Source organism: Meriones unguiculatus, chromosome 7 (assembly GCF_030254825.1).
Source record: "Meriones unguiculatus strain TT.TT164.6M chromosome 7, Bangor_MerUng_6.1, whole genome shotgun sequence".
NCBI lineage: Eukaryota > Metazoa > Chordata > Mammalia > Rodentia > Muridae > Meriones > Meriones unguiculatus.
The window spans coordinates 115,356,234-115,381,799 of record NC_083355.1 but is presented as its reverse complement, the minus strand read 5'-3'; the positions used below and the strand labels follow the sequence as shown (position 1 = coordinate 115,381,799).

Below are 25,566 nucleotides of genomic sequence, written 5' to 3'. Positions count from 1 at the left end.
CTGTGTGAAGAATTTCCTTAAACAAAAACTTCAGAGCAGATATTGACAATCACTGTTCTGTTCTCCTTCATCTAAGAATGCTTAGTTTTTCACGCCTCTTTTTCCTTCTCCTCTTCTATCTATCTCTCTATCTCTCTATTTTAGACAAGATCTTGCTGGGTAACCCCGGCTGGCCTGGAACTTGCTATGTAGACCTAGTTGGCCTCAAATTTATAATCCTCCTACCTCAGCCTCCTCAAGTGCTAGTATCACAGGCTTTTAACCACCTGGATTTAACTTTTTGTTGTTGTTGTTGTTTTGTTTGTTTTTTGAGAGTCTCACTTTGTAGCTGAGATTAAAAAACTCACAGCAATCTGCCTGTCTAGGTTCTCAAGCGCTGGCATCCCAGGTGTGAGCCATGATGCCCAGCTCCACCTGACTTGTAATAGGCACTTTGAAGGCTGGGCAGTCCTTGGAAGTTTTGTTTGAGAGAGGTCTTAGCCAAGTGTGGTGGCACATGCCTGTAATCCCAGCACTCCGGGAGGCAGGGACAGGCAGATCTCTTTGAGTTCAAGGCCAGCTTGGTCTACAAATCAAGTCAAGGACAGCCAAGGCTACACACACACACAAAAAAAAAAACCTATTTGAAAAAAATTAAAGAGAAAGAGAGGTCTCGCTGTGTTTGGTCTTAAACTTAAAGACTCAAGTGATCCTGTTACCATATTCTCTCAAGTATCAGAGACAACAAGTGTGTACTCCCATCCCCAGCTGGTAGTTCTTTCAGAATATGTGGTACTGTCTTCTGCAGTCATTCAAACCACCATCCCTACAGGTAATAGGTTACCATTTTTCTAGTTATCTTAGAGTTCTTCTTTCTGTTTTGTTTGTTCTGTTTGAGACAGGGTCTCTCTACATAGGCCTGGCTGCCCTGGGCCTCACTATGTAGACCAGGCTGGCCTCGAGTTCAGAGATCCGCCTGCTTCTGCCTTACCTGTGCTGCTATTATAGGCATGTACCACCACACCCAGCCTAAGAGTTTTTCTTATCCTTACCAGTTTGGTTCTTAGATCTCTGACAATAACTCCTTCAATTTATCTAGGGTTCATTTTTCATTCATAAGTCTTCCTTGTTAAGTGTGTGAAGATGTGAGAAATTTTTGATATATTAAATTTGTAATTACAGTTTAAAGACTAATTATAATGATCTTCAATGTTTTAAGAACTTGAGCTGTCAAACCTGTAAAATATAATAAAAAAAAAAAAATAGTAATAGGAGATGGGCATGGTGGTGCTTGCCAACAATCCCAGACTTGAAGAGGTTGATGTAGGAGGGTCACAGGTTCAGGTTTGAGGCCAGTTTAAGCTACAGCATGAATTCCAGTCCAGGCTGGGCTACATCAAGATGGTATCTTGAACTGCCTAACTGCCTACCTACTTACCTACATATCTAAAAACAAGAATAGCAATTTTTAAGCTATTTAACGTATATGTGTATACGTGTTTTCCTACATGTCCATATGTGTGCCATGTGTGTGCCTGGTTTCCCTGGGAGTTCAGAAGAAAGCATCAGATTCCTGGAACTATTAGAGATGGTTGTGCGCCATGATGTGGGTGGTGTAAACCAAACCCTGACCCTCGACAAAAGGTCTTAGCTGCTAAGCCAACTCTCTAGCCCCACAGTTTTTGTGTTGTAGTTTCAGTGCTGAGGGCTGAATCCAATGGCTGAGGCACCTGCTGGGCAAGCACTCCACTGCTGAGCTATATCCCCAATCTCAAACAAGATGATTCACACAGACTAGATACTCAGTCCAGTTCAAACGCTAGTGCTGCCATTTACTGAGTGCCCAACTGCAGATGACTTACTTACGCGTTCTGTGCGTCAGTGTCCCCCTAACCAATGTAAATGATAACTGCATCTACCTCACAGGGCTTGTGACAATAAAATGAGTTTGTGGATGTAGGGTTTATTAATAGTGCCTGCCATAGCAGGGGTCACATGAATGCTAGTCATTTTTGTTATTTTTAAATAAACACAGAAACCTAGAGATATAGCTCAGCAGTACAGTGCTTGCTAGCATGCACAAGGCCCTGGGTTTAATCTCAGCACCCCAGAAAAAGGAGCTGCTGGTGAGGTAGCACCACAGCTAATGGGGCTTTTCACCAAGTCTGATAACATGAAATCAATACCCTGGACCCACGGGGAGAGAGAACTGACTCCGGCACTGTTCTCTGGCCTCCACACTCGCGCACACACACATACACACATACAAATAAATAAGTAAGTTAATAAATAAATGTAATTTAAAATTTTTTAAAAATTTATAAAAGCAGGGTTGGGGATTTAGCTCAGTGGTAGAGTGCTTGCCTAGCAAGCGCAAGGCCCTGGGTTCGGTCCTCAGCTCTGGAAAAAAAAAAAAAAAAAAAAGACAAAAATTTATAAAAGCAGAGATTCATTTAAGTTAGTTTTAAAAAACTAATTTTTGTCTGAGCAGTGGTGGCACGTCTTTAATCTCAGCACTCAGGAGGCAGAGGCAGATAGATGGATCTCTGTAAGTTCCAGGACAACCAGGACTACACAGAGAAACACTGTCTCAAAAAACAACTAATTCTAAATCAAAATTGTAATACTTATGTTGATTAAAACACACGTTTTATATTCTAAACACAAAATCCTTGTCTTAGTCCATAAAAGCCCACCAAACACAGAGAGCCACAAGGCTACTTGGTAATAAACTCAGTGTCATTAAAGCTACATATTCACCTCAAGTGTCTGAAATCTTGTTAAGACTGAGTCCTGAGTTCTAGGCGCTAGCCTGGGCTACATACAGAGTATTTTTGTTTTGGTTTGGTTTTAGTTTTTAGGATTAAAGCTATGACCAGGTGTAGTGGCACACTTGCCTATAATCCCAGCACTTGGGAAGCCAGCCTGATCTACAGGAGTTCCAAGACAGCCAGGTGGTTATACAAATAAATCCTGTCTCAAAACAAACAAATAAAGCTATACATTTAGTAGGATACAGATGCTGATTAAATGGTGCCAGCCTGCCATAACAGGCCTTCCACATCCCCATCCAGACCTACAGCACTCAGAGTTGACATGTGAAGATCAGGAGCTACGTATGTAGAAGTCCCCTTATCTAAGATATGCATAATCTGGGAATATGTCAACGATGACCATAAATCCTTTTCAGAATAATCTCAAGAGGATAGAGATCAGTCAAGATACTAAGAAACAAAGAGCAAACAAAGTCTGCTAGTAATTGGTAATTAAAAAAAATTATCTAATTTTATTCTATGTGTTTTAGTGTGAAGGTGTCAGATCCCTTGGAGTTGGAGTTACACATAGTCGTAAGCTGCCATGTGCTAACTGGGAATTGAACCCAGGTCCTTTGGAAGGGCAGATGGTGCTCTTAACCACTAGGCCATCTCTCTAGCCCATAACTGGTAGTTTTTAAATGTTATTTTTAAGAGATGAGAGATTTCTGGATAGAGAGATGGGGAAGAAAACCAGCAACATTTAGTTACTTACTACTCAGCCGGTTGAGAGAAGTATGAAGCCAGAGCCTAAAGGTCAAAGGTCAAGTACCCTGTGTTGACCAGTTAGAGCACCAACAGGTGAAATAGCAGCTGCAGCTGGTACACACTCAGATGCAAAGAAAAGCAAGACTTACTTCAAAGTTGTACTTCTTCATCTGGTTGAGGTGTCGGCAGTACAAGTAGAGCATGCCGATGCTGCTGCCCACGGCAATGTAGTCCCCGTTGGTGTCCAGGGCTGTGAGGTAGACCACAATAGAGCGGAAGCCCCTCTGGATCTTTGTGGGAATGGCGTTGAGGAGATAGTACAAAGGGCAAAATTCTCGGAACGTCACAGGCTCTGACAGCGATGCCATGGTTGAGATTTCCACAGATGTTCTTCAGACAGAAGGAATGTTTATTCGTCATCTAGGGAAACCTGCAGGCTACAGAACACAGTATTGTAACTCTTTCAATGCCTAGTCATGCCAAAAAGTAGTAATGTTTAGCAGTGGGAACACAGTATTTTCAGGCAGGCAAGAATTACAGATGGAGGGGTTGAAGAGACAGCTTACTGGCTAAAAGCATGATAATGCTCTTGCAGAGTAGACAAGTTTGGTTCCCATGTGAGACAGCCCACGACCTCCTGTAACTCTAGCTCACAGGATCTCATGCCCTCTTCTGGCCACCACCCACACCACACTCACATGCAGGCACATCACATACTTTAAAAGAAACTGGGGTGACAGAGATGGCTCAGTGGTTAAGAGCACTGGCTGTTCTTCCAGGACTCAGGTTCAATACTCAGCACCCTCAACTTGGCTCACACTCATCTGTAACTCCAGTTCCAGGGCATCAAAGCTCTCTTTTGGCCTCTGTGGGCAAAGCATGCACATGGTGCAGGCTTACATGCAGGCAAAACCCATACATAGGAAATACTAATAAAATAATAATGAAAATAAATTTAAAAAAAAGAAATTCTAGCTGGAGCTTAAGCAAAAAAAGAAAGTGAGGACTAAGGTACCTTCAGCATTTTAACTCCAAATGTACTTCAATTAGGACTAGCTCCCACCACCGATGTTACAGTCAACACTGGGGTAAAACAGAAGAGCATAAAGCGTAACTCTTTTCAAGGAGCTTATGATCTAGCCAGAAAGGCCAATGCAACAGAAAAGAGACAAACATATAGGGATGAACCGTGGATTTGCATGAGAAGATGCAGGCTTAGTGTGAACTCAAGTGGGCCAGGAGCAGCTCTCTCTTGAGAAGCCTTTGGCACTGTACTATCCTTTTCCTAAGCAGCTCTCTCTCTTGCCTAAATGCTCACAATGGTCATGTCTAAGTTCATTTTAAGTCTTCTTAGATAGGTAGAAGAATGCTTGTAATATCAGCATTCAGGAGACAGCAGCAGCAAGAATATTGTAAGTTCAAAATAAACCTGGGCTACACAGTGAGTTCCAGCCTGCAATACAGTGAAAACACTCTCTCAAAAACAAAACAAAACAAAACAAAACAATCTCCAACTTTTCCTAGTAAACTGTAGCTCTGCTTCAACATCACTTGCCACCCTGCTCCAAAAAAGGTCTGGGAAAAAACGCTACCAAAAACATCCAGCAATGTAGCCCACCTGTCTGAGCAAGACACAAAAGAAAGCCTGTATTAGAACAATAAGCTCACTCTAGAGAAATAAGCTCCCCTGTTAATGTCTGGTGAAAAAGCAGGTCCCCATAACCAACAGCCACCTCGGTGTTTGGAACCCAGTCACTTCTGCAGCTCCCACCTGCCCCTCTACGCACTAAATCAAGGTACTCTACCCTCACCAGCACCTGTGTTTAACAATGTTCACTCAGTTATGCCTTACTCTGCCCTAGCACACAGGTGGCCTCTTCTCCAACTTCCAGAAGAAAGCGCTCAAGTGAGACGCAGTGGAGACCACAGAGCTGAGCCTTGAATCTCGCCTGAACCTTAGCCCACAGCCCTTGACACAGCTCTGACATGACCGACAGGTGCACCCTGGCATGTGATTCAAGCTGGAGGCACAGTGTACCCTTCATGTTGTCGTAGTTTTGTCACCATTGCTGTGATGAAACAGCATGGCCAAAAGCAAATGGGGGAGAGAAAGGCTTGTTTGGCTCATAGCTCCACATTGCTGTGTATCACCCGAGGAAGTCAGGACAGGAACCCAGGCAGGGCAGGAACCTGGAGACAGGAGCTGATGCAGAGGCCATGGAGGGCTGCTTACTGGCTTGCTCAGCCTGCTTTTGTTTGTTTGATTTGGTTTTTCGAGACAGGGTTTCTCTGTGTAACCTTGGCTGTCCTGGACTTGATTTGTAGACTAGGCTGGCCCCAAACTCAGAGATCCACTTGCCCCTGGCTCCCCAAGTGCTGGGATTACAGCTGTGTGCCACCATGCCTGGCTTTCAGCTTGCTTTCATATAGAACCCAGGACCACAAGCCCAGGGGTGGCACCACCCCCAATATGCAAAGCCCTCTCCCATCAATCACAAAGAAATGTAGTGCCCTACAGGACTGTGTACAGCCCAATCTTACGGAGGCATTTTCTCAATTGAGGTGCCCTCCTCTCTAAAAACTATAGCTTGTGTCAAGATGACTTAAAATCAGCCAGCACAGATTCCACGTGGCCTTCTGAGCCCTGCTTAGTAACTTCTTGGGATGCTCGGTTCACTGCTACTTTGAACTGTGCGTTTTCTATTACAACATGCTTGAGTGAATGAGTCCTTAGTCCTCTTCTAATTAGGTCCAGCAAACCCATTCTTACCTGAGATGCCACTCAGCTTTGCCACAAAGAAAGGCCTTACCAAACGGGTAAAGGCTGCTAAAATGTCCTCCTATACAAGGTCTTGCCTAACCACCCACCCCAGCACAGCACTCCTATCATGCTACCTGCTTTGCTTTGTCTACATATCCTCTTGATTTTCTGAGCATGTAAGCATGCATAGACACAAACAGGTCTATAAGCCCATGAGAGCAGAGCCAATGCCTCCCTTTACCCCTCGAGGATCAGTGCCTAGAAAGCATCTAGAAAAGGACACTGGGCATGGTGGCATACACCCTTGATCCCAGGACTTGATAGGCAGAGGCAGGCAGATCTCTGTGGGTTCCAGGACAGCCTGGTCTACAAAGTGAGTCCAGGACAGCCAGGGCTCTTATTACACAGAGAAAACCTGTCTCAAAAAAAAAAGGGGGGGGGGTGGACAGAAGAATGAATAAGGAAACAGGATAATAGATAAGGAAAGAATGGGTGGTAAGAATGGAACAGGATCAAAATATCTTTTGCTCAAGGCTGGGAAAATTCATATGTATATAATAAGTATGTGTATATGTATGTATTATGTTTGTATGTATATTCCAGAATCTTTAGATTCTTCATTTGAGAGTTGCAGTAAAAGTCCATGGTGGAGAAAAACATCCTGAAAGTAACTAATAATAACAATTGTGACTGTGTTGTTGATCGTTAGGGATCTTAATGAAACATATTCTTTTACCAGAAGCCAAAGCTCTGGAAGGTTCAGAAATCTGTCCAAACCACGAAACTAGAACAACAGAAACCTAACCTATGAGAACTCAACTGTCCAAATGCCAGCAGATGACAAATGTATAGCCTTTCAAGGACCACACAGCTGTGACTAGGAGATGCCTATTCAGACAGACAAGTGCCCTAGAAAAGTGGGCAAGATCCACAGGATCCAGTGATCAAGTGCAAATGGCATCAAGGCCAGTTAGCCACTGGCTATCTCCTTTCAAATCAGGTAGACCACCGTAAGGCCACAGGGCACTAAAGACAAAGTAATAGTAACCCTGACAGGTATGACAGCCCAGCACTTGTGAGGCTTCCCACTTGGAGGCCAGTGGAGACTACAAAGGGAGCTTCAGGCCAGCCTAGGCTACATAGTGGACACACACACACACACACAAAAAAAAAAGCAAAGAACACAACTAAAATTCTTTTTCAACTATTTGATTTTACCATTACAAACAGCAGAGATACATATCCAAGCATATTCTTGGAAGCAATTTTTAAAGATATTTTAAAATTATTATTATCATTGGTATGGATGTTTTGCTGCATGTGTGTCTGTGTACCATTTGTGTAGCTGGTACCTCCAGAGGCCAGAAGTGAGCACTGGATCCTCTGGAACTGAAGTAACAGGCAACTGTAAGCCACCATATGCAGGGAATCAAACCCAAGTACTCTGCAAGGGCATCAAGTGCTTTTAACTGCTGAGCCATCCCTCTAGCCCCCTTTTGAAATTATATGCGTACCTGTATATACACATGTGCACACACATGCATGTACAGGTGGCATCAGAAGCCAGAGGAGGGTCTCAGTGCCTCACGTGGTTGTGAGCCACTTGAGATGGGCACTGGGAACCTAACTCAGGTCTTCTGCTAAGCAACAAGTGCTCTTAACAGTTCTCCAGATCCTTGGAAACATCTCAAAAGGTGGAAAAGACTAGGCCAGTGGAAATGAGATAGTAATACTAACAGGGGCTTTAAGACATGAAAATACTGAATTTTGGGGGCTGGAGAGATGGCTTAGAAGATAAGAGCACTGGCTGCTCTTCCAAAGGTCCTGAGTTCAATTCCCAGCAACCACACGGTGGCTCACAACCATCTATAATGAGATCTGCTGTCCTCTTCTGGAATGTAGGTAGAATACTGTATACATAATAAGTTAATAAATTAAGAATGAAAAAAGAATTAAAAAATACTGAATTTTCATTTTGGTTTGGTTTGGGTTTTCAAGACAAGGTTTCTCTGTGTAGCCTGGGCTGTCCTGGACTTGCTTTGTAGACTAAACTGGCCTTGAACTCACAGAGATTCACCTGTCTCTGCCTCCTGAGTGCTAGGATTACAGGAGTGCACCACCATTGCCTGGTGAAAATACTGAAATTTTAAAATGCATTGTCAAATTGTGTGTGTTTTTTTTTTTTTTTAGCTGTCATAATGATTTATGCTTTAAACCTGCTTTCCAAAAGACATGTAGAGGTCAGTAAGTCACAGCACCCAAGAGGAAGAGAGCCAGAAGGCCCACTGGATCAGGAAGAACTCAGCACCAGGTCTGTGCCTTCCACCCAGTAGTCAAATGAGAAAAGGGCTGAGGCTGACTCCTACAGAAACTTTCCTGAAGAAGGTGTGTCTGGGGTGGCCTACGAGGAAATCAAGAGGTGCTGCCTCCCTCTCTTGTGACATGCTTGAGGAAAACTAGACTCAATGAACACTCCAGACTACTGTTTTTGCTTCCCTAGCCTGCCCAATTTTCACACAAGTCTGAAGGTTGCATTCACCCTACCTCAGGTTCCAATGTACTGCCATTAATTAAACTGACACCTTCTGCTGCAGAAAAGCAGCAGCACACTGGAGTGGCTAATGACATCAGAAGGAGAATGGGTTGGGAATGAAATCCCAGTGATATTCTAAGATTAGCTGTGGGATCCTGGGAGAATTATTTAATGGCTCTAGGTTGTCATTTACTCATCTGAAAACAGTTAGGATAATAAACCAGTATGATGTTGCACACCTGTAATCCTGATGATGTAATAATACTTCCAAAATTAACTTCTGAACACTGAGGGGAGAGTACAGCTCTGAAGTATGTAGCACCAAAGCCAGATTCTGAATCAAGTGCTATTCTAGCTGAAACCCTGTGTATACTAATCCACAAATCTTCCCTCCTGCTCACCCCCACTTATTCTCCAAGCACTAATACCACAGATCCCTTCTCAGGCTTCATAATTTACCATGTTCTCTACTCAGAGATACGGCTTTCCATCTTTGGGCTTCAACAAGAACATCACTACAGAAAGGCCTCCCTAGGCCAGATCACTCGTGAATATCCAAGCTTCCCTCTCCATCTGCCACATGTCCTTCACCAACCTGACCACAGCCTCTGACTCCTCACTTGCTAACATAAGCTCTTCTGTGAGAAGGAATGCTAATCTTCTTTCAGCATAGAGCAGGTGTCCATAAATATTTGTTGAATGAATAAATAAATATTAACTTTTAGTCTTATTGCAAAAGAATATTCTCAATACAATCCCGTTCCCTCTGCTCCCCCCTCTGTTTTTCCCTCTGGGATCAAATACAAAGCCCTCATTCTTGCTAGGAAAGAGGTCTACAACTATGCTATATCCCAGTCTTTAAGATAAATAATGCCAGGGCCTAAGAGATGGCTCAGTAGTTCAGAACAACTGTTGCTCTTCCATAGAACATGGATTTGATTCTCAGCACCCACCCACATGGCAGCTCACAACAGTCTGTTAACTCCAGTGCCAAGGGACATGGTGCCCTCTTTTGGCCTCTGGTGACACTGAATGTACACGGTACACATAAAGATAAGCAGGTACACATATGCATATAAATAAAAATACATAAATGTAAAAATATATAAGCAACGATTCCTTGGCTATAAGTATTTCAGTTAAAAATGAAAACGTTGAGTTAAAAACAGAAGTTCTGAGCTAAAGACAGATCAGTGCTTTAGAGTGTTTGCTACTCTTCCAGAGGATCTGAGTTCAAGTACCCACTTTTGGTGGCTCACAACTTCTTGTCACTCTAACTCCAGGGGCTCTGACACCATCTCCTGGCCTCCATAGGCACCCATGTATGGGTGACATACACAAAAAGTTTGCATATACACATAAATTAATCTTTTTTTAAAAAAAAAAAAAGTCATAGTTTTTCTCCCTGTTCCCTTAATGAACTAGAGCCAGGAGTACTCTAGAACCCAAATTATGCGCCCTGCAGTACAATGGTCACATGTCACCACAGGCTCTGATAGCATTTACAGCTCAAGGACCTTCTCCAGTACAAAGTAACAATTACTATTCTTGTACAAATTTTTTTGTTTGTTTTTTTTTTTTCCCTAAGACAGACTCACTCTAGCCCATGCTCCTCAAACTTCTTCCATGTGCTGAGATTACAGGCATGGGCTCCTTGGCTTCTTATTCTTTAATTAGATTGGTGTGTGTGTGTGTAAGTTTGTCAGTATATTCTGCTTCGATCATTCAGTGTAACCACAGCTGGCTCTTAAAAATCTACCTGTATTTCTGCTTTTAAGTAATATACTCGTTTATTTTGAGACCAGCTCACACAGTAGCTTTGGCTGGGCTAGAACTCCCAGGGATCTTCTTGCTCAGCTTCATGAGTGCTGGGAATACCAGAATTACACCACCATGCCCAGGGGATGAAGTGTTAAGTTTTTGTGGTAGATTGCAAATGGAAAAACTTATCTTACAGATGAAATGCTCTCACCTCCTTGCTTCCATTCCTGCTGGCTAGCCAAATATTCACAGGTTAAGCCCAACTCAAGCACTGAAAGGGCAGCGGTGGGGCACGCCTTTAAGCCCAGCAGTCAGGAGGCAGAGGCAGGCGGATCTCTGTGAGTCTAACCCTGAGGACAGTGTGGTCTACAAAGTGAGTACAGGACAGCCAAGGCTACACAGAGAAACCCTCTTTTGAAAAAAACAAAAACAAAAATTTTTAATTTACTTATTACTAGTATGTGCATGATGTACCTGTATAAGTGTATTTATACAGTGGTTTATGTGTGTCATGGTTCCCATGTGAAAGCCAAAGGAAGACACCATGGAGTCATCTGTCTTTGTCCATCTTTACAGGGTGAACTCAAGTCACCAGGTGTGCATGGTCAGTGCTCTTAACTGGTGAGGCATCATGCTGGTCCCCTAAAAGAGTTTGTAATCCTAGGGCATGGGAAGCAGAGGAAGGATGATCGCCACAAACTCAAGACCAGCTCAGTCCACACTGACAGTTCACAAATCAAAGTCTACAGAGCAAGATTCTGCCAACCCCCACCTCTAACAAACCAAAATAAAAACACACACAACTGATACAGTACAAGCAACATTCAACACATATTTGCTGGATTAATCTCTCTCAAAAACCCTGTGCTGAGCCAGGTATGGCACACATATAATTCAAGCACTCCGGAGGCTGAGGCGGAGCATCTTAGCAAATCTGTGGACAGTTTATGCTTTATAGTTCGATCCTGTACCCAAAACAAATTTAAAACAAAAAACCAAACAAATATGCCACATTGCCTCAAGACCACAGCAGAGATTCACTGCAATTCTCATGACCAGCTCCAAAGGGTACATTCATGGGAACAAACATTCTGAACTTGCTTCTTTCTCAACAATTAATAAAAAAAAAAAGCACCTAGTTTCTGCTTTCTGATTCTCCCAAGCGCCATCTGTGTCAATACCGGCAGAAACTTCTCCATGCTTGACCCTAATGTCCTTCTTATTTTTTTGTATAACCAAATCCTACTCTGTTCTTCATCCTTCCAAATTCAATCAACTGTTGTCTGTTCCCTTCCTTTTTCCCATGAAGTTCCAGCAAGCATTTTGTTCAAATTATAAAGAGGCTACTCTGAAACGGGATCCTCCTCAACACTGAAGGATAACTTCCCTAAGAAAAGCTGAAAACAAGCCCAGTGAGCAGCAGTCCTCCACTGAAAAAGACAATGTGGCTACATCAAAACAAAGCTGCCTAGGAGTAGACAAGTAGCAAGGGCTGCTCTTCCAGAGGACCAAGGTTCAATTTCCAGTACCCAAACCAAAGGACAGCTACCTTCAGTTCTGGGGGATCTGATGCCCTCTTCTGACCTCTGCAGGCACTGCACACATGAGGTGCACATAATTTCATGCAGGCAAAACAGCCATTCACATAAAACAATGTTTTTTGTTTGTTTGAATTTAAGGGGAGAAATGATGGGCTAGAGGGCTGCTTCATTTCTTCTTCCCCACTAGTGGTTCCCAAGCCCACCCTAAAAATCAAATGGAATTTCCAGGTTTGAAATCTCAAGAGACAGACTACAACCTCCCTGAGGATAGTGACTGGGTGTCAAGGGTAAGGGCCAGGCACAGCAGCTGCCACAGGTGAAGACTATAGTAAATACCCAAATGAGCAAACACGGGCTGCAATTTAGATTACAAAAACAAACAAGAACATTCACAGGTGTTAGCAACATGACAGCTGATGGGAGAAGGTACAAAAGGCGCTGCAGCTTAGAAGACACGGAGTCTCTGGTGACAGGGGACTAGAACAACTTCATGCCCTAGGACCTGGTTTTCCCACAGCTTCCTGCTTTAAAGGTTTTTAAAACCTTGGCTGCAAGTGACCATTCCAGTCAATGGCAAAACAACACACCTCAGATTCTGCCAACAAATCGAACAGAAAATCCCCGAACATCAGGAAGAGAGGAAGCACAAAGGACAAGAAAGAGAAGTAAAGTTGAGAAGGGAAACGAAAGTAATGGAAAGCTAGAGCCTTAAGAAGGGACTAGAGGAAAAAGCAGCAAAGCCAGCAGGGCCGAGTGGGTGACAGCAGGGACTACCTCATAGTGAGACCATTTGGCCTCTTAACAGTACATGCACTGTCCCATTTAATCTTCCACCATCCCAAGATTAAAAACTTATCACCTCCATTTTACAGATGACGAAACTGAAGCTAGGAAGTTGGCACTTGCTCCAGTAAATGGGTAGGAAGGAAGAGCACAGTGACCTGACCTCGGGCCTGACCCCAGGGTCACCCCATTCTTTAACCCTCATTGCCCATTCGGCCTCTGAGGCAACACAGTCCTTACTGCCCGGGAGGCATTTGCTTATCCATTTAGCCAACACTTACTCAACTCCTACTGGATGCCCATGCCAGCTGCCTGGCGCTGGTAGGCGAGTGTAAGGGATCCTCCTGAGGGTCGGGGTACGGAACGGAACGCAATCTCGCGGCCGAGGAGCCTGGAGCCCGCCGCGCGAGGGATGCAGGGTGGGGCAGGAGGGGAGGAGCGAGGGGAGCCGGGGCGCCGCGGCGGCCCCGGGCAGTGTGCGAAGCCGCGACGCCCGGTGCGCCGCGCGGACGCGGGCTGTGACAGACCCGCGGCGGCTGCCAGGGGGACGGCGACTCGGCTGTGGAGACTCCGGGGGCTTGAGACGGGGAAGGACGGCTCTGGCAAGAGGAGGGACGGCGCGGGGCCAGCGTCGGGGACGTCGGAGGCGCCGGGAACCAGCCAGCACGCTCCGGGACTCACCTCCCGCGGCAGCCCCTCAGGACTCCTCGGCCCCGCCAACCCGGAGGAGGCGGGACAGACTCCGGGCCGCGGGGGCTGCCGGGAGCCTGTTGCCTGGGCAACGGGTTGGGCCTCAGAGAGCAGCGGCGACTCCTCAGCGGAGAGCCGGAGCGGCAGAGCCACAAGTGTCGGCCGACCCACGGCGCGGAAGTGACGTCACTTCCCTCGGCCGCGGGCGGGGCGCCGCGTCTCCCGGTGGAGAGCTACCTGTGGCCCGCATGGAAGGTGCGTGAGGGGTGTGCGCGTCCCTAGTTGTGGAGGCTGCAGGTCCGGCGGGGGGAGGTCAGGAGCCTGCGGTGTGCCATGCGGGCCGCGCCTGCGCCTCGTGGGGCTTCCGGGAGCCTGCTCATTCCCGTGTGAGTGACAGCTGAGTGTGGTGATGTACGGGAATTGTCAGCGGTGTGACGCTCAGAGCATCCCTGAGCACTTTGGAGCCAAGCCTGACATGCCAGCCCCTCCGGAAGGCCTTTCCTGAGCTCCTGCAGTGAGGCCGGCCGTGGAGCTTGCACTTTGTAATAAAGGCTGCCTCTGTGAGTCGATTACTGTCACGTGGGTAGTGCGTTTGCGACTGGCGGTGGTCTCCTTGAGTAACGGGAGTCCCACTGGGTGCTTAGAGCCGCTGCTGAGTCTCCTTCCTGGCCCTTGACTCATTACTTCTGTTTCCCTATTTGTCTGTGATAGTCTAGAAGTTGGAGCTGTGCTTTTGGTTCCTAAGTGGGGCCGGCAAACTGTTAAGTCAGATATGGTTCTTACTGAGGGAACCCCCACTGAGGGAACCCCCACTGAGGGAACCCCCACTGAGGGACCAGTGTAATACAGCTAAGAGCAGTTCCTCCATGTTACATATTCGTTTCCTCATCTGCTGTGTGTTCAAGATATGGGAGGAAACGAGACCTAACTCCTACTTTGGTCGAACTCAATCCCGCCGGGAATGTAGCCATTAAGTTAAATAAACTCATGAATGAATGTGATGACAGCCGACGTATAGGAGGTGACAGATGTCCACTGCAGTGATTCCTAATACAGCTGGGGGTAGGGGAGGTCCAGGAAGACTTCTTGATGGAAGTAATTGTTCAGATTTGCCTCTTGTTGCTATGGTAAAACACAGTGACCAAGAAGCAACTTGGGAAGAAAAGGGTTTATTTGTCTTATCCTTCCAGGTCACAAGCCATTATTGGGGGAATTGGCAGGAAGCCAGGCAGGAGCAGAGGTAGGATCCGGGAAGGAAGGCTGCTTGCTGGCTTGCCTTGCAGCTCCCTCCCAGGCTCAGGCATTGCTAGCTAGCTTACTTTCTCCTCGGATTTTAATGTTTTTATGTGTATGAGTACCATACATGTGTTTATGTATGTACACCGTATGTATGCAGTGTCTACAGAGGCGGGAAGAGGACATGGTATCCCCTGGACTTGGAATCACAGCCAATTGAAAACCTCCCTGGTGGTTGCTGGGTCCTTTGAAAGAGCAGGAAGTACTCTTAACTTCTGAGCCATCTCCAGCACCTCAGATAGTTTTCTTATACAGCCCAGGACCTTTTGCCCCAGGGTGGCAGCGCCACAGTGGACTAGGCCCTTCTGCACAATTTACACACAGACACCCCACAGACACTTGTTAAACTGTGGCGCTCTTCCCAGGTATATGAAGTTGGCAGCATCACTAACCAGGACAATGGCTTTCTTTGTTCCTTTATTGCATGTAACTAATACAAATATATTTATTGCAATTTACAGATTAGTTAACAGTTACATACAACTAGAATTTTAGCTATAAATTCTCTGGTCGCATTTAAATTTTTAGATCAGAAAAAAAAAAAAGAAAAAGATGTCAAAACAGTCTCCTAATGGCAGGGCTAGGACTCACACCCAGGAAGCACGGTCTTCAAAGTGTAGCCCCCAGAGCATACAGCTATTGTGTGTCCTGGATCCCTCTTGGCTGCGAGATGACTGTGTAGAACTCTAAGGCAGCACGGACAGACTCTGCTGTTGGTCTCACTTTCCTCAGGCAGTGGGCCTGGGTGGGTCTCAGATGGACAGCACTAGCTTAAGGAAGGAACTTCCAGCAGAGAGGACTGCACGTGCGAAGGCCTTTCCAAGAACTTCTAGTAGGTTTGCCTGGCGATGCAGGGCTGGAAGTGGGGATTAAGTTAAGTGTCAAAGAGGAGATGCAGGCAGAAGTTTGGACATCTCCCTAAGCCCTGGGGCCCTGGGCAGAGCAGCCGCCGCCTGGCAAGATCACCTCTGCATCTGCAATGTCCTGGTCTCTCAGTGCGGTGATGCAAGAAGCTCTCACAAGTCAAAGGCTCTGCTTAAGGGCTCAGGGTGCCTGGGCCAAGAGAGTTGGAGTACAAACAGTCAGGACTAGGTGACCTTGTCGGAGAGATAATGGGAAACACTGATTATGAGCAGAAAGTCATAGCTTGTTTCTCACTCTTAAAGTAGACAAAGGGCTGTGCCAGGTGCGGTGCGCATGCCTTCAATCCCAGCACTGGAGGGACTGGGGTGGGAGGATCTCCGTGAGTTCAAGGCCAGCCAGAGCCACATTTGAGACCCCATCTCTAAAGAGAAAAGTAGACAGAATGTGTGAGACAAGTGTTTGTGGCGCCGTGAGCTGTGAACAGCCTCCTAGTTTCGGGGACATTGATTTATCCGGTTGATGTGGCGTATCGGACCACTTCACAATATGTTCCTTGACAGTCCTGTCTCTCTTGCTCCCTATCAGCAAAGACTCTTGGAGTTGTGACACCCAGAAAACCTGTCTTATCTGTCAGTGCAAGAAAAATTAAGGACAATGCGGCTGATTGGCATAACTTAATCCTGAAATGGGACAGCCTCAGTGATGCAGGTTTTACTACTGCAAGCAATATTGCCAACCTGAAAGTCAGCTTGCTGTAAGTACACGTGAAATCTCTGTGCTCTGTATGGTCACATTTAGCCATTGAGAAAAGAATCAAGAGAGTAAGAATTTATTGGTGTAAATAAAGTAAAAGAAAATATTAAGCCAAACAGTGGCAAATGATACATGCAAATATGAAGTGTACATATATTCTTTTAAATCAAAAGTATGGTAACTGTTATGGCATACATAAGCAGGATGTGCTGAAAAGGCAGAGACAGGTGGATTACGAATTTGACACCTTGAGCTATAGGATGGCTCGGTGAGTAAAGGTGCTTGCCACCAAGTTGATGACTGCGTTCAATTTCCCCAACCCACGTGGTGGAAGGAGAGGACGACACTGCTGCGAGTTGTCCTTCACAGGCACACCGCGCTGTAAATGCCCTTTCCTCTACACATCAATACATGGAAAAGGAAATAAATACAAACAGTGCCACATCTTGTTTACATCTATATATAAAGTCATAAAGAGGTTGATTGAAAAGAGAAAGGAAAAAAGAGAGAGAGGCTTGACCTGTTGACCGTCAGGGATGTGGGGTAGTAGGTAAACGGGATATCACCCTGAACACCGTGTAGCCTTCCTGCCTCAGTCTCCCGAGTGCACCGCCTGGCTCATGCACACTGGGTGGCAGGACCTCACGGTATTGCCAGGCTAATCTCATACTACCCAGCTGGCCTTCCCTAAGGAGTGGGAACCACAGACGCGCAGCATTGCATCCAGTTCATTCCGTGTCCCTTTTTGTTTATTTGGTGGGGAGAAGGGGTTGCCTGCGTGCTTGCCTGTACCACTTGCGTGTCTGATCCAGGGGCCAGAAGAGGACATTACCCTGCAGCTAGAATTGCAGATGGTTGAGGGCTGCCATGTGGGTGCTGGGAAACAAACCCAGGTCTTCTGGAAGAGTAGGCAGTGTTCTCAACAGCTAAGTCTTTGTCCTCCAGACCTTATTTGCTGTTGTTTTTTAGATTTATGAATTTTATTATATGTGTATGAGTGTTTTGCCTGCTTGTATGTATGTGTATCACATAGGTGCACTGCCTGAAGAGGCCAGAAAAGGGTGTCGAATCCCCTGAAACCGAAGTTACAGACAGTTGTGAACATCCATGTGGGACAAGGATCCAACCTGGATGCTCTGGAAGAGCAGCAAGTGCTCTTCTCGCTGAGCCACCTCTCCAGCCTCTGTTTAAGGCAGTGTTTCTGTAGGCCCAGGCAGACCTCAGAAACACCATGCAGTTGAGATGACCTTCAACTTCTTATCCTTCTTCCTTCACCTCTGTGCAGCTACCTCCAGCTTAATTTTATTTCTAAAAAAGACAAGGTTGGGTGGGGAGACGAGAGAAATAGCCCAGTGGTTAGAGTACTTTCCACCAGGTGGTGGAGGCAGTAGCGGCAGCACACACCTTTGATCTCAGCGCTTGGGAGGCAGAGGCAGGCAAATGTCTGAGTTCAAGGCCAGCTGGGTCTACCACATAGACACACAAATACTCGTATACATAAATTTTAAAAGATTAAAAAGACAAAGGAACAAGTGAAATGGTTCCTGCCCTCAGTCCCAGCACTTGGGAGCAGAGGCAGTTGGATCTCCGTGAGCTTGAGACTGGCCTGGACTATACAGCAAATTCTAAGCAAGCTAGGACTACATAGTGAGATCCTATCTTTAGGGGAGAGAAAAAAAGACAAGGGAGGAGCTTGAGAGATAACTCAGTCAGGTACTCACCACGTAAACATGAGGGTCTGAGTTCAAACCTCAGCACCCAAGTAAAGAGTTAGTCATTTCTTGGGGCTGGAGAGTTGGCTCTGTGGTTAAGAGCACTGGATGCTCTTCCAGAGGATCAGGTTCAATTCCCAGCACCCACATGGCAGCTCACAGCTGTCTGTGACTCCAGTTCCAGGGGATCTGACACCATCACACAGACAAGCAGGTAGTTACACCAGTATACATGCAATAAAAATAAGAAAGTTAGGCATTTTGGTGTGTGAGGAGAGACAGGCCACCACCATAGCCTTATCTGAGTCCTAGATCCCAGTGATGATAAGTCAGGTCTTCAAAAAGGTGGATGGCTCCTGAGGAATGTCACCAGAGGCTAGCTACTGGTTTCCGTATGCAGTGTGGCAAGGTGGTGTACATCATAGCAGATGCTCACACCTAAGAATCTGGCCTGATGGCCAGGACCAAAAAGAAGATACCCAGATTCCAAAATCCTGTGAAGGGAATCCTTTCCCTCACATGGCTAGAAGGAAGCCTCCCCACTAGGCCTGACCTTAATAGTTGCACCTCCGGCTGACAGCACCATAGGCTGAAGATCAAGCTTTTACTGCCCAAACTGTATGGATCACAGGCTTCAGTTTAAAAACCATTCAGACTCTTGCCTCCTTCAGGAAACACTTAAGCAGTATATCCAACATGATTATCTGCGTGATGGCTTTTGTAGGACTTACTATAACAGAATGACAGGAAGGTTTCTTCCTTGCCTTATTTTTCTTTTCTTGAGGCAGGGGCTGCTATGTAGCCAAGCTATGACCTCATCCTCTTCCTCAAGCTCTGGGACTAGAGACATGCTGCCACCCAGCATGAGGTGAGTTTAAAGAGTGTCATTTGTTCCCATTATTTTCTGCTTTGACCAGGGATAAAGAGAAGGTTGAATTAGAGAGCAGCAGCCCAGCTTCCAGTGAAGAAGAAAAGGCAAACCTGCACCATGATAAGGGCCTTGAGGCGCTGTGTGAGGAGCTGCAGGCCACCTTAGATGGCTTGGTAAGACCTACAGATGCTGCCATCAACATTACTGTCACGCAAGCCCAGTGAACTATTTGGGGTTTGCTTGACCGTGAAGGCATTCAAAACTGTTGGAGACCCTTCCTTCTCCTCAGCCTCTTCTTCCACCTACTTAACAAGTCCTGATGCTCTCCTAGACACTGTTGGGTACACTGTCCTGGGCAGTTCCAACTACTTCAAGAGTCTACAGAGTGAATATTCAAATTTTGTGGGCCAGACCATCCCTGTCACGGTGACTTCTTGGTGCTGCCATGTAATACTAAAGCAGCCACAGTCATTTGTTATCTGTGTGGACTTAGCAGGTCTTACTTCAGTGGTCCAAATCAACTGTATCTCTTGTTCAGATTGTTTGTTGCCCTTTGGTGTTGCATGTGCCTGAAATACTGTCTTCCCTGTAAAGTTCTGTTTGGGGGATGTTTTTGACATCTCTTTGCTGACGTCCAGTGAAAGATATCTCAGCCTTACTTTGTTTATCTCCTGCCAAGAATCAGCATTTATTTCCCAAGGAGGCTAGATCCTTTGCAAAGGAGAGTTCTGTTAGAAATCTGTTAGCTCTGGGGCTAGAGAGATGGCCCAAGTGTTAAGAGCCCTTACTGGTCTTTCAGTGATTGGAATTTGGTTCCCAGCACCCATATTAGGCAGCTCACAGCTGTCTCTGACTCCAGCTCCAGGGAATCCAGTGTCCAGTTCTGTCCTCCACAGGTGCGCACACACATAAACAATAAAATAAATCTTATTAGAGAAAGCAAGCTCTACTTGCTATCCATCAGGTTAGAAGTTCTCTGCTCTGGTAAACTGGAATCTGTCTTAAACTGGCTTAGAAATATATTCTCATTCAGTGTTCACACCCAAAAGTTGGGGTTGGAGGTTATGAACACTGCTTTTCTTCTCTCCCCAGCCATTAAAAGGTTTGGCTTTAAGAATCATTTCTTGGGGGGTGGGCACTTTTACCCTTTCCCCAAACTGTACCCCATTTCTGTGTGATCTGTGTTACTGTGGGAGCCACCAGAAGGGCTGATGTGTAAGTGTGGGCTGCTCTCACACTGTTGGCCCAGCAGAGCACACGCGGATGGGACTTTGTCCCTGTTAGTGACCAAGCTGCAGATCTATGGTCAGGGCCTCCAGATTTTCTTCCTCTGAGTCCTTCTAAGCTTTTCTAGAATCGGGGTATCAGGAAGCTGCTGCGGGGTGCAAACTTTTGTTTATAGCTTGCGTTCAGAATGCACAGATCCCAGGCCTGGCTCCACCTCCCTACCTCAACCTTGAGCGTCTTCCCAGAATTGGAAATGATGGAGCTTGTCTGGGGTTAAGCCAAGTGAAATATCGAACCTAAAATGATCTGAGAAGGAAGGAGAGACCTTCAAAGATTAACATTTGCTAAATTTAGCCTGTGCCACTTTAGATAAAACCAAGGAGTGGATGGAAGTATGAAGGATTGTGATTTTGCTGTTGTATATTTCTTTTATCCCCCAGACATATAATAGTTAACTATTGGAGGAGTTGGATATTTGGTTTAACTCTAACCAGGTTCTTCACAAAACATAGAGTCACTGCCCTTCATCTGTCACTTTTTTGTCACAGTGGAGAAGGTGCTGGTATCTCCCTCTGGGAGCTGGCAGAGGCTGCAGTTTCGAGGGAGGGAGATCTGTGGGTTTCTGGTTCTCGCTGCTCTCTCCCGCATGGATAGGAGGCTCCCTTTCACTCATCGCCATATCAGTAAGGAAATCCAGGCTCACTGAGACTGCCATAAAAGAGAGCAGAACCATGCTTCCGAGTGCCTTTCTGTCTACCCTGCTCAGTGACAGCAGCTCATGCTGGGATTCTGCCAGGTCTTTGGCTCTAAAGCACGAGTGCTGCTTAGAAACCTTACTGAGGTGGGACTCAGCAAGCTTTCATTTCTCTGAGGCTGTGAAAACCCCATGCTTAGTACCTCAATACCCATCTGCCTCCAATCCTCTGGAAGTCTGCTGTCTATGGAGTTAATGGGGTAAATAACTGGAATTTTAGCCCCACCAAGGCTATATATCATAGCCTTCAAATCTTTTAAAGTTAGTAAATCTGAGATTAGAAAGTCTAAGCAATATTCTCATATTCCAAATTAATATCTTTTCAGACTAAACTTCAAATGAAAATGGAAAAGCTGTCTTCAACCACCAAGGGAATTTGTGAACTAGAGAGTTACCATTACAGGGGGGAGCGTAACCGGCCCCCTCTGTTTCACACGTGGCCCACACCCTTCTTCTGTAAGTAGCTCTTGTGGGGGTGGCTCTAAGAGGGGCATCAGCACTGGCTAGATCTGGCCCCTAGGAAAGAAAACGGGACATCTGTCTTACAATATAAAGAAATAAATATAAAAGTTAAATAAACTGAAGACATGTGGTGATGCCAGTAATTGAGAAGCAAAAGCAGGAAAATTGTCAGTTTAAGACCATCCTTGCGCTATAAATATAAACTGAGAACCTGTTTTAAATTTTTAAATAAATTAAAATAAATAAATTAGCTGTCAGTTGAGGACATTTGGCCAACCTCACAGAAGACCAATGAGAAAAATGAAATTTAGCATGGTCTGTCTTAGTTAGGGTTTCTATTGCTATGATAAAACATCGTCACCAAAATCAACTTGGGTTGGAAAGGATTTGTCTGGTTTATGTTTCCAAAGCACTGCTCTTCATCAGTGGAAGTCAGGACAGGAACCTGGAGGCAGGAGCTGATGCCAGGGCCTTGGAGGAGTGCTGCTTACTGGCTTGCTCTCCATGGCTTGCTCAGCCTGCTGTCTTAACTCAGGAACACCTGCCCAGAGTTGGCCCCACCCACATCGGTCACTACTTAAGAAAAAGCCCAACAGCCAGACCTTGTGGAGGCACTGTCTCAGCTGAGGCTCCCTCCTCTCCAATGACTCTAGCTTGTGCTGACATAACCAGCACATGATGTAAGCTGGTAATCCCAGAACTTGGGAGGCTGAGGCAGGAGGATCACAAGTGAGTTTAAGAGCAGTCTGGGCTCAGATGAGGGGCTAATGGGGCTGGCCAGATGGCTCCTTGGGTAAAGGTTGCCACCGACCCTGACAACCTGACTTTTATCCCTAGGACCCACACAGTAGAACAAAGCAGTATTTGAAAGTTGTTCTCTGACCTAAACACACACCATGGCCTATACACATAAACATAAAAATAAAATATAATAATTTTTTTTAGGGATTAAGCTACTGGATTTTGGGTTTTTTGTTTTAATTTTGGGTTTTCAAGACAGGGGTTCTCTGGGTAGTCCTGGCTGTTCTAGAACTCACTCTGTAGACCAGGCTGGCCTCAAACCCACAGAGATCAATGCCTCTGCCTCCCAAGTGTTAGGATTAAAGGAGTGTGCCACCATACGGCTCAGTTTATTACTTTTTAAGGATTTCTTTCATTTTTAATTGTATCTTTGTGTGGGTATGTGCACATACATGAATACAGTAGCTCTTGAAGACCAGAGGTGTTGGATCCCCCTGGAGCTGGAGCTTCTGTATTTGTGAGCTGCCTGATGTGGGCATTGGCAGTTGATCCCAGCTCTTCTGGAAGAGCATCCAGTGCTCTTAATTGCTAGACCATCTCTCCAGCCCCTATTTACTTTTTTAAACTGAGTCTTACAATGAATCCTAGGCTGACCTTACTGTGAGGCAAGTCCTCAGACTTGTAGCAGTTCCCCTGATTCAATCCTCTACGAGCTATGATTACCAGTCTCCATTAGAGACTCTTCACAACCAGTACAAGTCACTCAAAGGCTGTGTCCTTGTGCTTCCTGCCAGTTATCCACCCAGCTGGACTGCCTTGCTCTTTCTTTATCCCAGTGGTATTTTGGCTTGTTTTGAGGAGTTTTATGTTGCCCAGGCTAGCTGAGGATGCCCTTATACTTCCCATCCTCCTGCCTCTAGTCTGTGCTTCACGTCCACATGCTGGGGGGAAGCATTCACCAGCACTGTTTATGGGGTACTGGGATCTGGGCCCAGAGCTTCATGCATGCTGGGCAAGTATGCTGCCTGCTGAATCCCATTGCCAGCTCTGCTTCTGGCTTTTGACCAGAAGCCTGAGAAAGCGGGCTTGAGCCTAGAAGACTGCATTCTCATGCAGCCATGTCTGGTCTGTTGCAGATGAGGTCTCCCACCGGCTCTCTGATGCATACAAGAAGGAGCTCCTTTTAAAGCACACCATTGGCGCAGAGCTGGCCCACACTGCAGACCGCAACCTCAGCCTGACCTACCTGTCCATGTGGCTGCACCAGCCTTACATAGAGAGCGACAGCAAGCTGCAGCTGGAGAGCATGCTGCTTGAAACAGGGCACCGTGACCTGTGACTCCTGGCCGTCTTCCTATGATCACGGCCTCAGAAATCCAGACTGTCCTGGCCTCTGCAGCCTCTCCAGACACATGGGCACTGCTGCAGCTGTCCTCCCCTCCGCCTCGTCCCAGGCATCATGAAACTGCCATTTGTGAGCACCAGAGTGAAATAAATGAGAATGGCCAAGGCCTTATTTTGAAAACCAAGTGTACTTTACATATTACATCTGTGTAGCCAACCTGAGTGTCCTAGTTTAGCTTTGTACCTATCCACCATTTTGTTTTGTGGTGCTGGAAATCAAACCCCCACTTTTACACAAGCTGAATATTCTATCACTGGGCCACATCTCCAGCCCTGTGCTTAAGACTTGAAGAGAATGTTTTAGTTTTGTAACTATAAGTAAAATTCCATAAATAATTAGATGTTTAAAATCTTATCAAGTGGCAGCAACAGCGCACTCCTTTAATCCCAGCAAATGGGAGGCAGGTGGATCTCTAGGAGTTTGAGGCCAGCCTGAGCTACATAGGAATCTTGTCTTGGGGGGAAAAAAATCTCAAGTAGAGACTGAGTCTGCAGTTAAGAGCACGTGCGGCCTTCTGGTCTCCACTGTCAGCCACAAATATTTGTGTCCACACACAAATCAATAGTCTTTTTAAGATTTTATTTTTACTTAGGTATCTGTGTCTGTGCCACACGTACAGATGACCAGACTGGCTACAAGTGGGAGCAGGATCCAAAAGTTGCAGGAGGTTGTTAGCCACCTGACCTAGACAAGTCACCTGTAAGAGCAGGTCACACTCTTATATTAGTAAAATGTGTTTTAATATATGTTATTTAATCCAGTAGTGTTAACTGAGCAGAATTTTGTGTCAAGAAATGAAAGCCACTTAACAAAAATTGCTGTCTGCATTAAAAGACGGACAAGCCAATAAAAAGGGCAGTGATTGCAGACTGTTTCCGTTGAGGGCCTGTATGTACTCTGTTTAGCTTTCTTATAATTAACCATTAGCACGCTACCCATGTTCATAGAGAACTTCAAACTCATCACTTTGAACTCCAGCGGAGAGAGGTTAGTTAAGTGGCCTCAGGAAATGGCTACTTCCACCTCCCTCGCCCTCCTGAGGCAGGGGTGGGGAGGACACTCAGGCCACATTGCTCCCTTCTCTGTCTGTGTGTATGGGCATGTGTGTAGGCCAGAGAACAGCTCTGGGTGTGGGTCCTTGCCTTTTGCCCTGACCAGGGCCTGTTCACTGTTGTAAACACCAATAGTTGGGCTGCAAGCTTCTGGTTTCTCCTGCCTCCACCTCTATCCATTTGTAGATGCTGTGGGGTCTACAGCCACTTGTGCTGCTACTATGCTGCTTTTTGTGTTTTCTGGGACTCTGAACTCAGGTTATCAGGCCTGCACAGTGAGCCCTGTGCTCACTGCTGCTCCCTGTGTCAGGCCTGCACATGTTCAAGGTTCTGTGCTAGCAACTCAAAACTCCCAAGCTGCATTTCTAGTCCAACTTACTGAAATCATGGGACATAGGGACACACACGTGCACCCTCATTTTTTTCCCCAAGCAGCAGTTGCCTACAAAGTGCTCAGCTCAGAACAGAGCTCAAACACAAATCTCTCTTCAGAGATTTTTCAGGCCAGTAGAGTAAATGGACTTATCCAAAAGACCCACTAGCATCACATTTACATCATGGCCACTTGAACAAATACTGATATAGCTTACAAATAGAAAAGGGTTACTTAGCCGGGCAGTGGTGGTGAATGCCTTTAATCCTAGCATTCAGGAGGCAGAGACAGGCGGATCTCTGAGTTTGAGGCTAGCCTGATCTACAAAACAGGTTCCAGGACATCCAGGGCTACACAGAGAAACCCTGCCTTGAAAAACCAAAAGAAAAGAAGAGAACAGGGGTTCCCTTAAGCCAAGCAAGGTGTTGTGCACCTGTAACCTCAGCACTGGAGGCTGAAGCAGGATGATGATTGAGGCCAGCCTGGG

The 25,566-nt window shown here is 46.0% G+C and overlaps 2 protein-coding genes across 7 annotated transcripts in view; one reads left to right on the top strand and one right to left on the bottom strand.

Annotated features, from left to right (window-relative positions):
- Tecpr2 (tectonin beta-propeller repeat containing 2) overlaps nt 1-13,695 on the bottom strand; it is an 88,379-nt gene extending 74,684 nt beyond the window's left edge. For 2 of the 6 annotated variants that reach the window (XM_021645048.2, XM_060388200.1), the window contains exons 1-2: nt 13,161-13,299; nt 3,650-3,937 (exon numbers count right to left, since the gene is read on the bottom strand). In XM_021645048.2, coding sequence (XP_021500723.1) covers nt 3,650-3,868 — 219 coding nt within the window. In that variant the 5' untranslated portion in view covers nt 3,869-3,937; nt 13,161-13,299. Of the gene's footprint in view, nt 1-3,649; nt 3,938-4,515; nt 4,584-13,160; nt 13,300-13,560 lie in introns of those variants that run through there. The other 4 variants (XM_021645051.2, XM_021645049.2, XM_021645050.2 and 1 more) reach the window with 4 other exon arrangements.
- Cinp (cyclin dependent kinase 2 interacting protein) lies at nt 13,691-23,774 on the top strand. Its single transcript, XM_021645053.2, has 5 exons — nt 13,691-13,824; nt 16,315-16,483; nt 19,112-19,238; nt 21,373-21,502; nt 23,386-23,774. Exons 1-5 carry the CDS (start codon nt 13,818-13,820, stop codon nt 23,586-23,588), a joined length of 636 nt encoding a protein of 211 aa, XP_021500728.1. The 5' UTR covers nt 13,691-13,817; the 3' UTR covers nt 23,589-23,774.
- Nucleotides 23,775-25,566: the final 1,792 nt, after the last annotated feature.

Bases quoted from the DNA above. Each gene is read 5' to 3' on its own strand.
- Cinp (XM_021645053.2), top strand. The intron at 19,239-21,372 runs GTAAGACCTACA...ATATCTTTTCAG, and splicing joins AGGCCACCTTAGATGGCTTG to ACTAAACTTCAAATGAAAAT. The intron at 21,503-23,385 runs GTAAGTAGCTCT...GGTCTGTTGCAG, and splicing joins GTGGCCCACACCCTTCTTCT to ATGAGGTCTCCCACCGGCTC.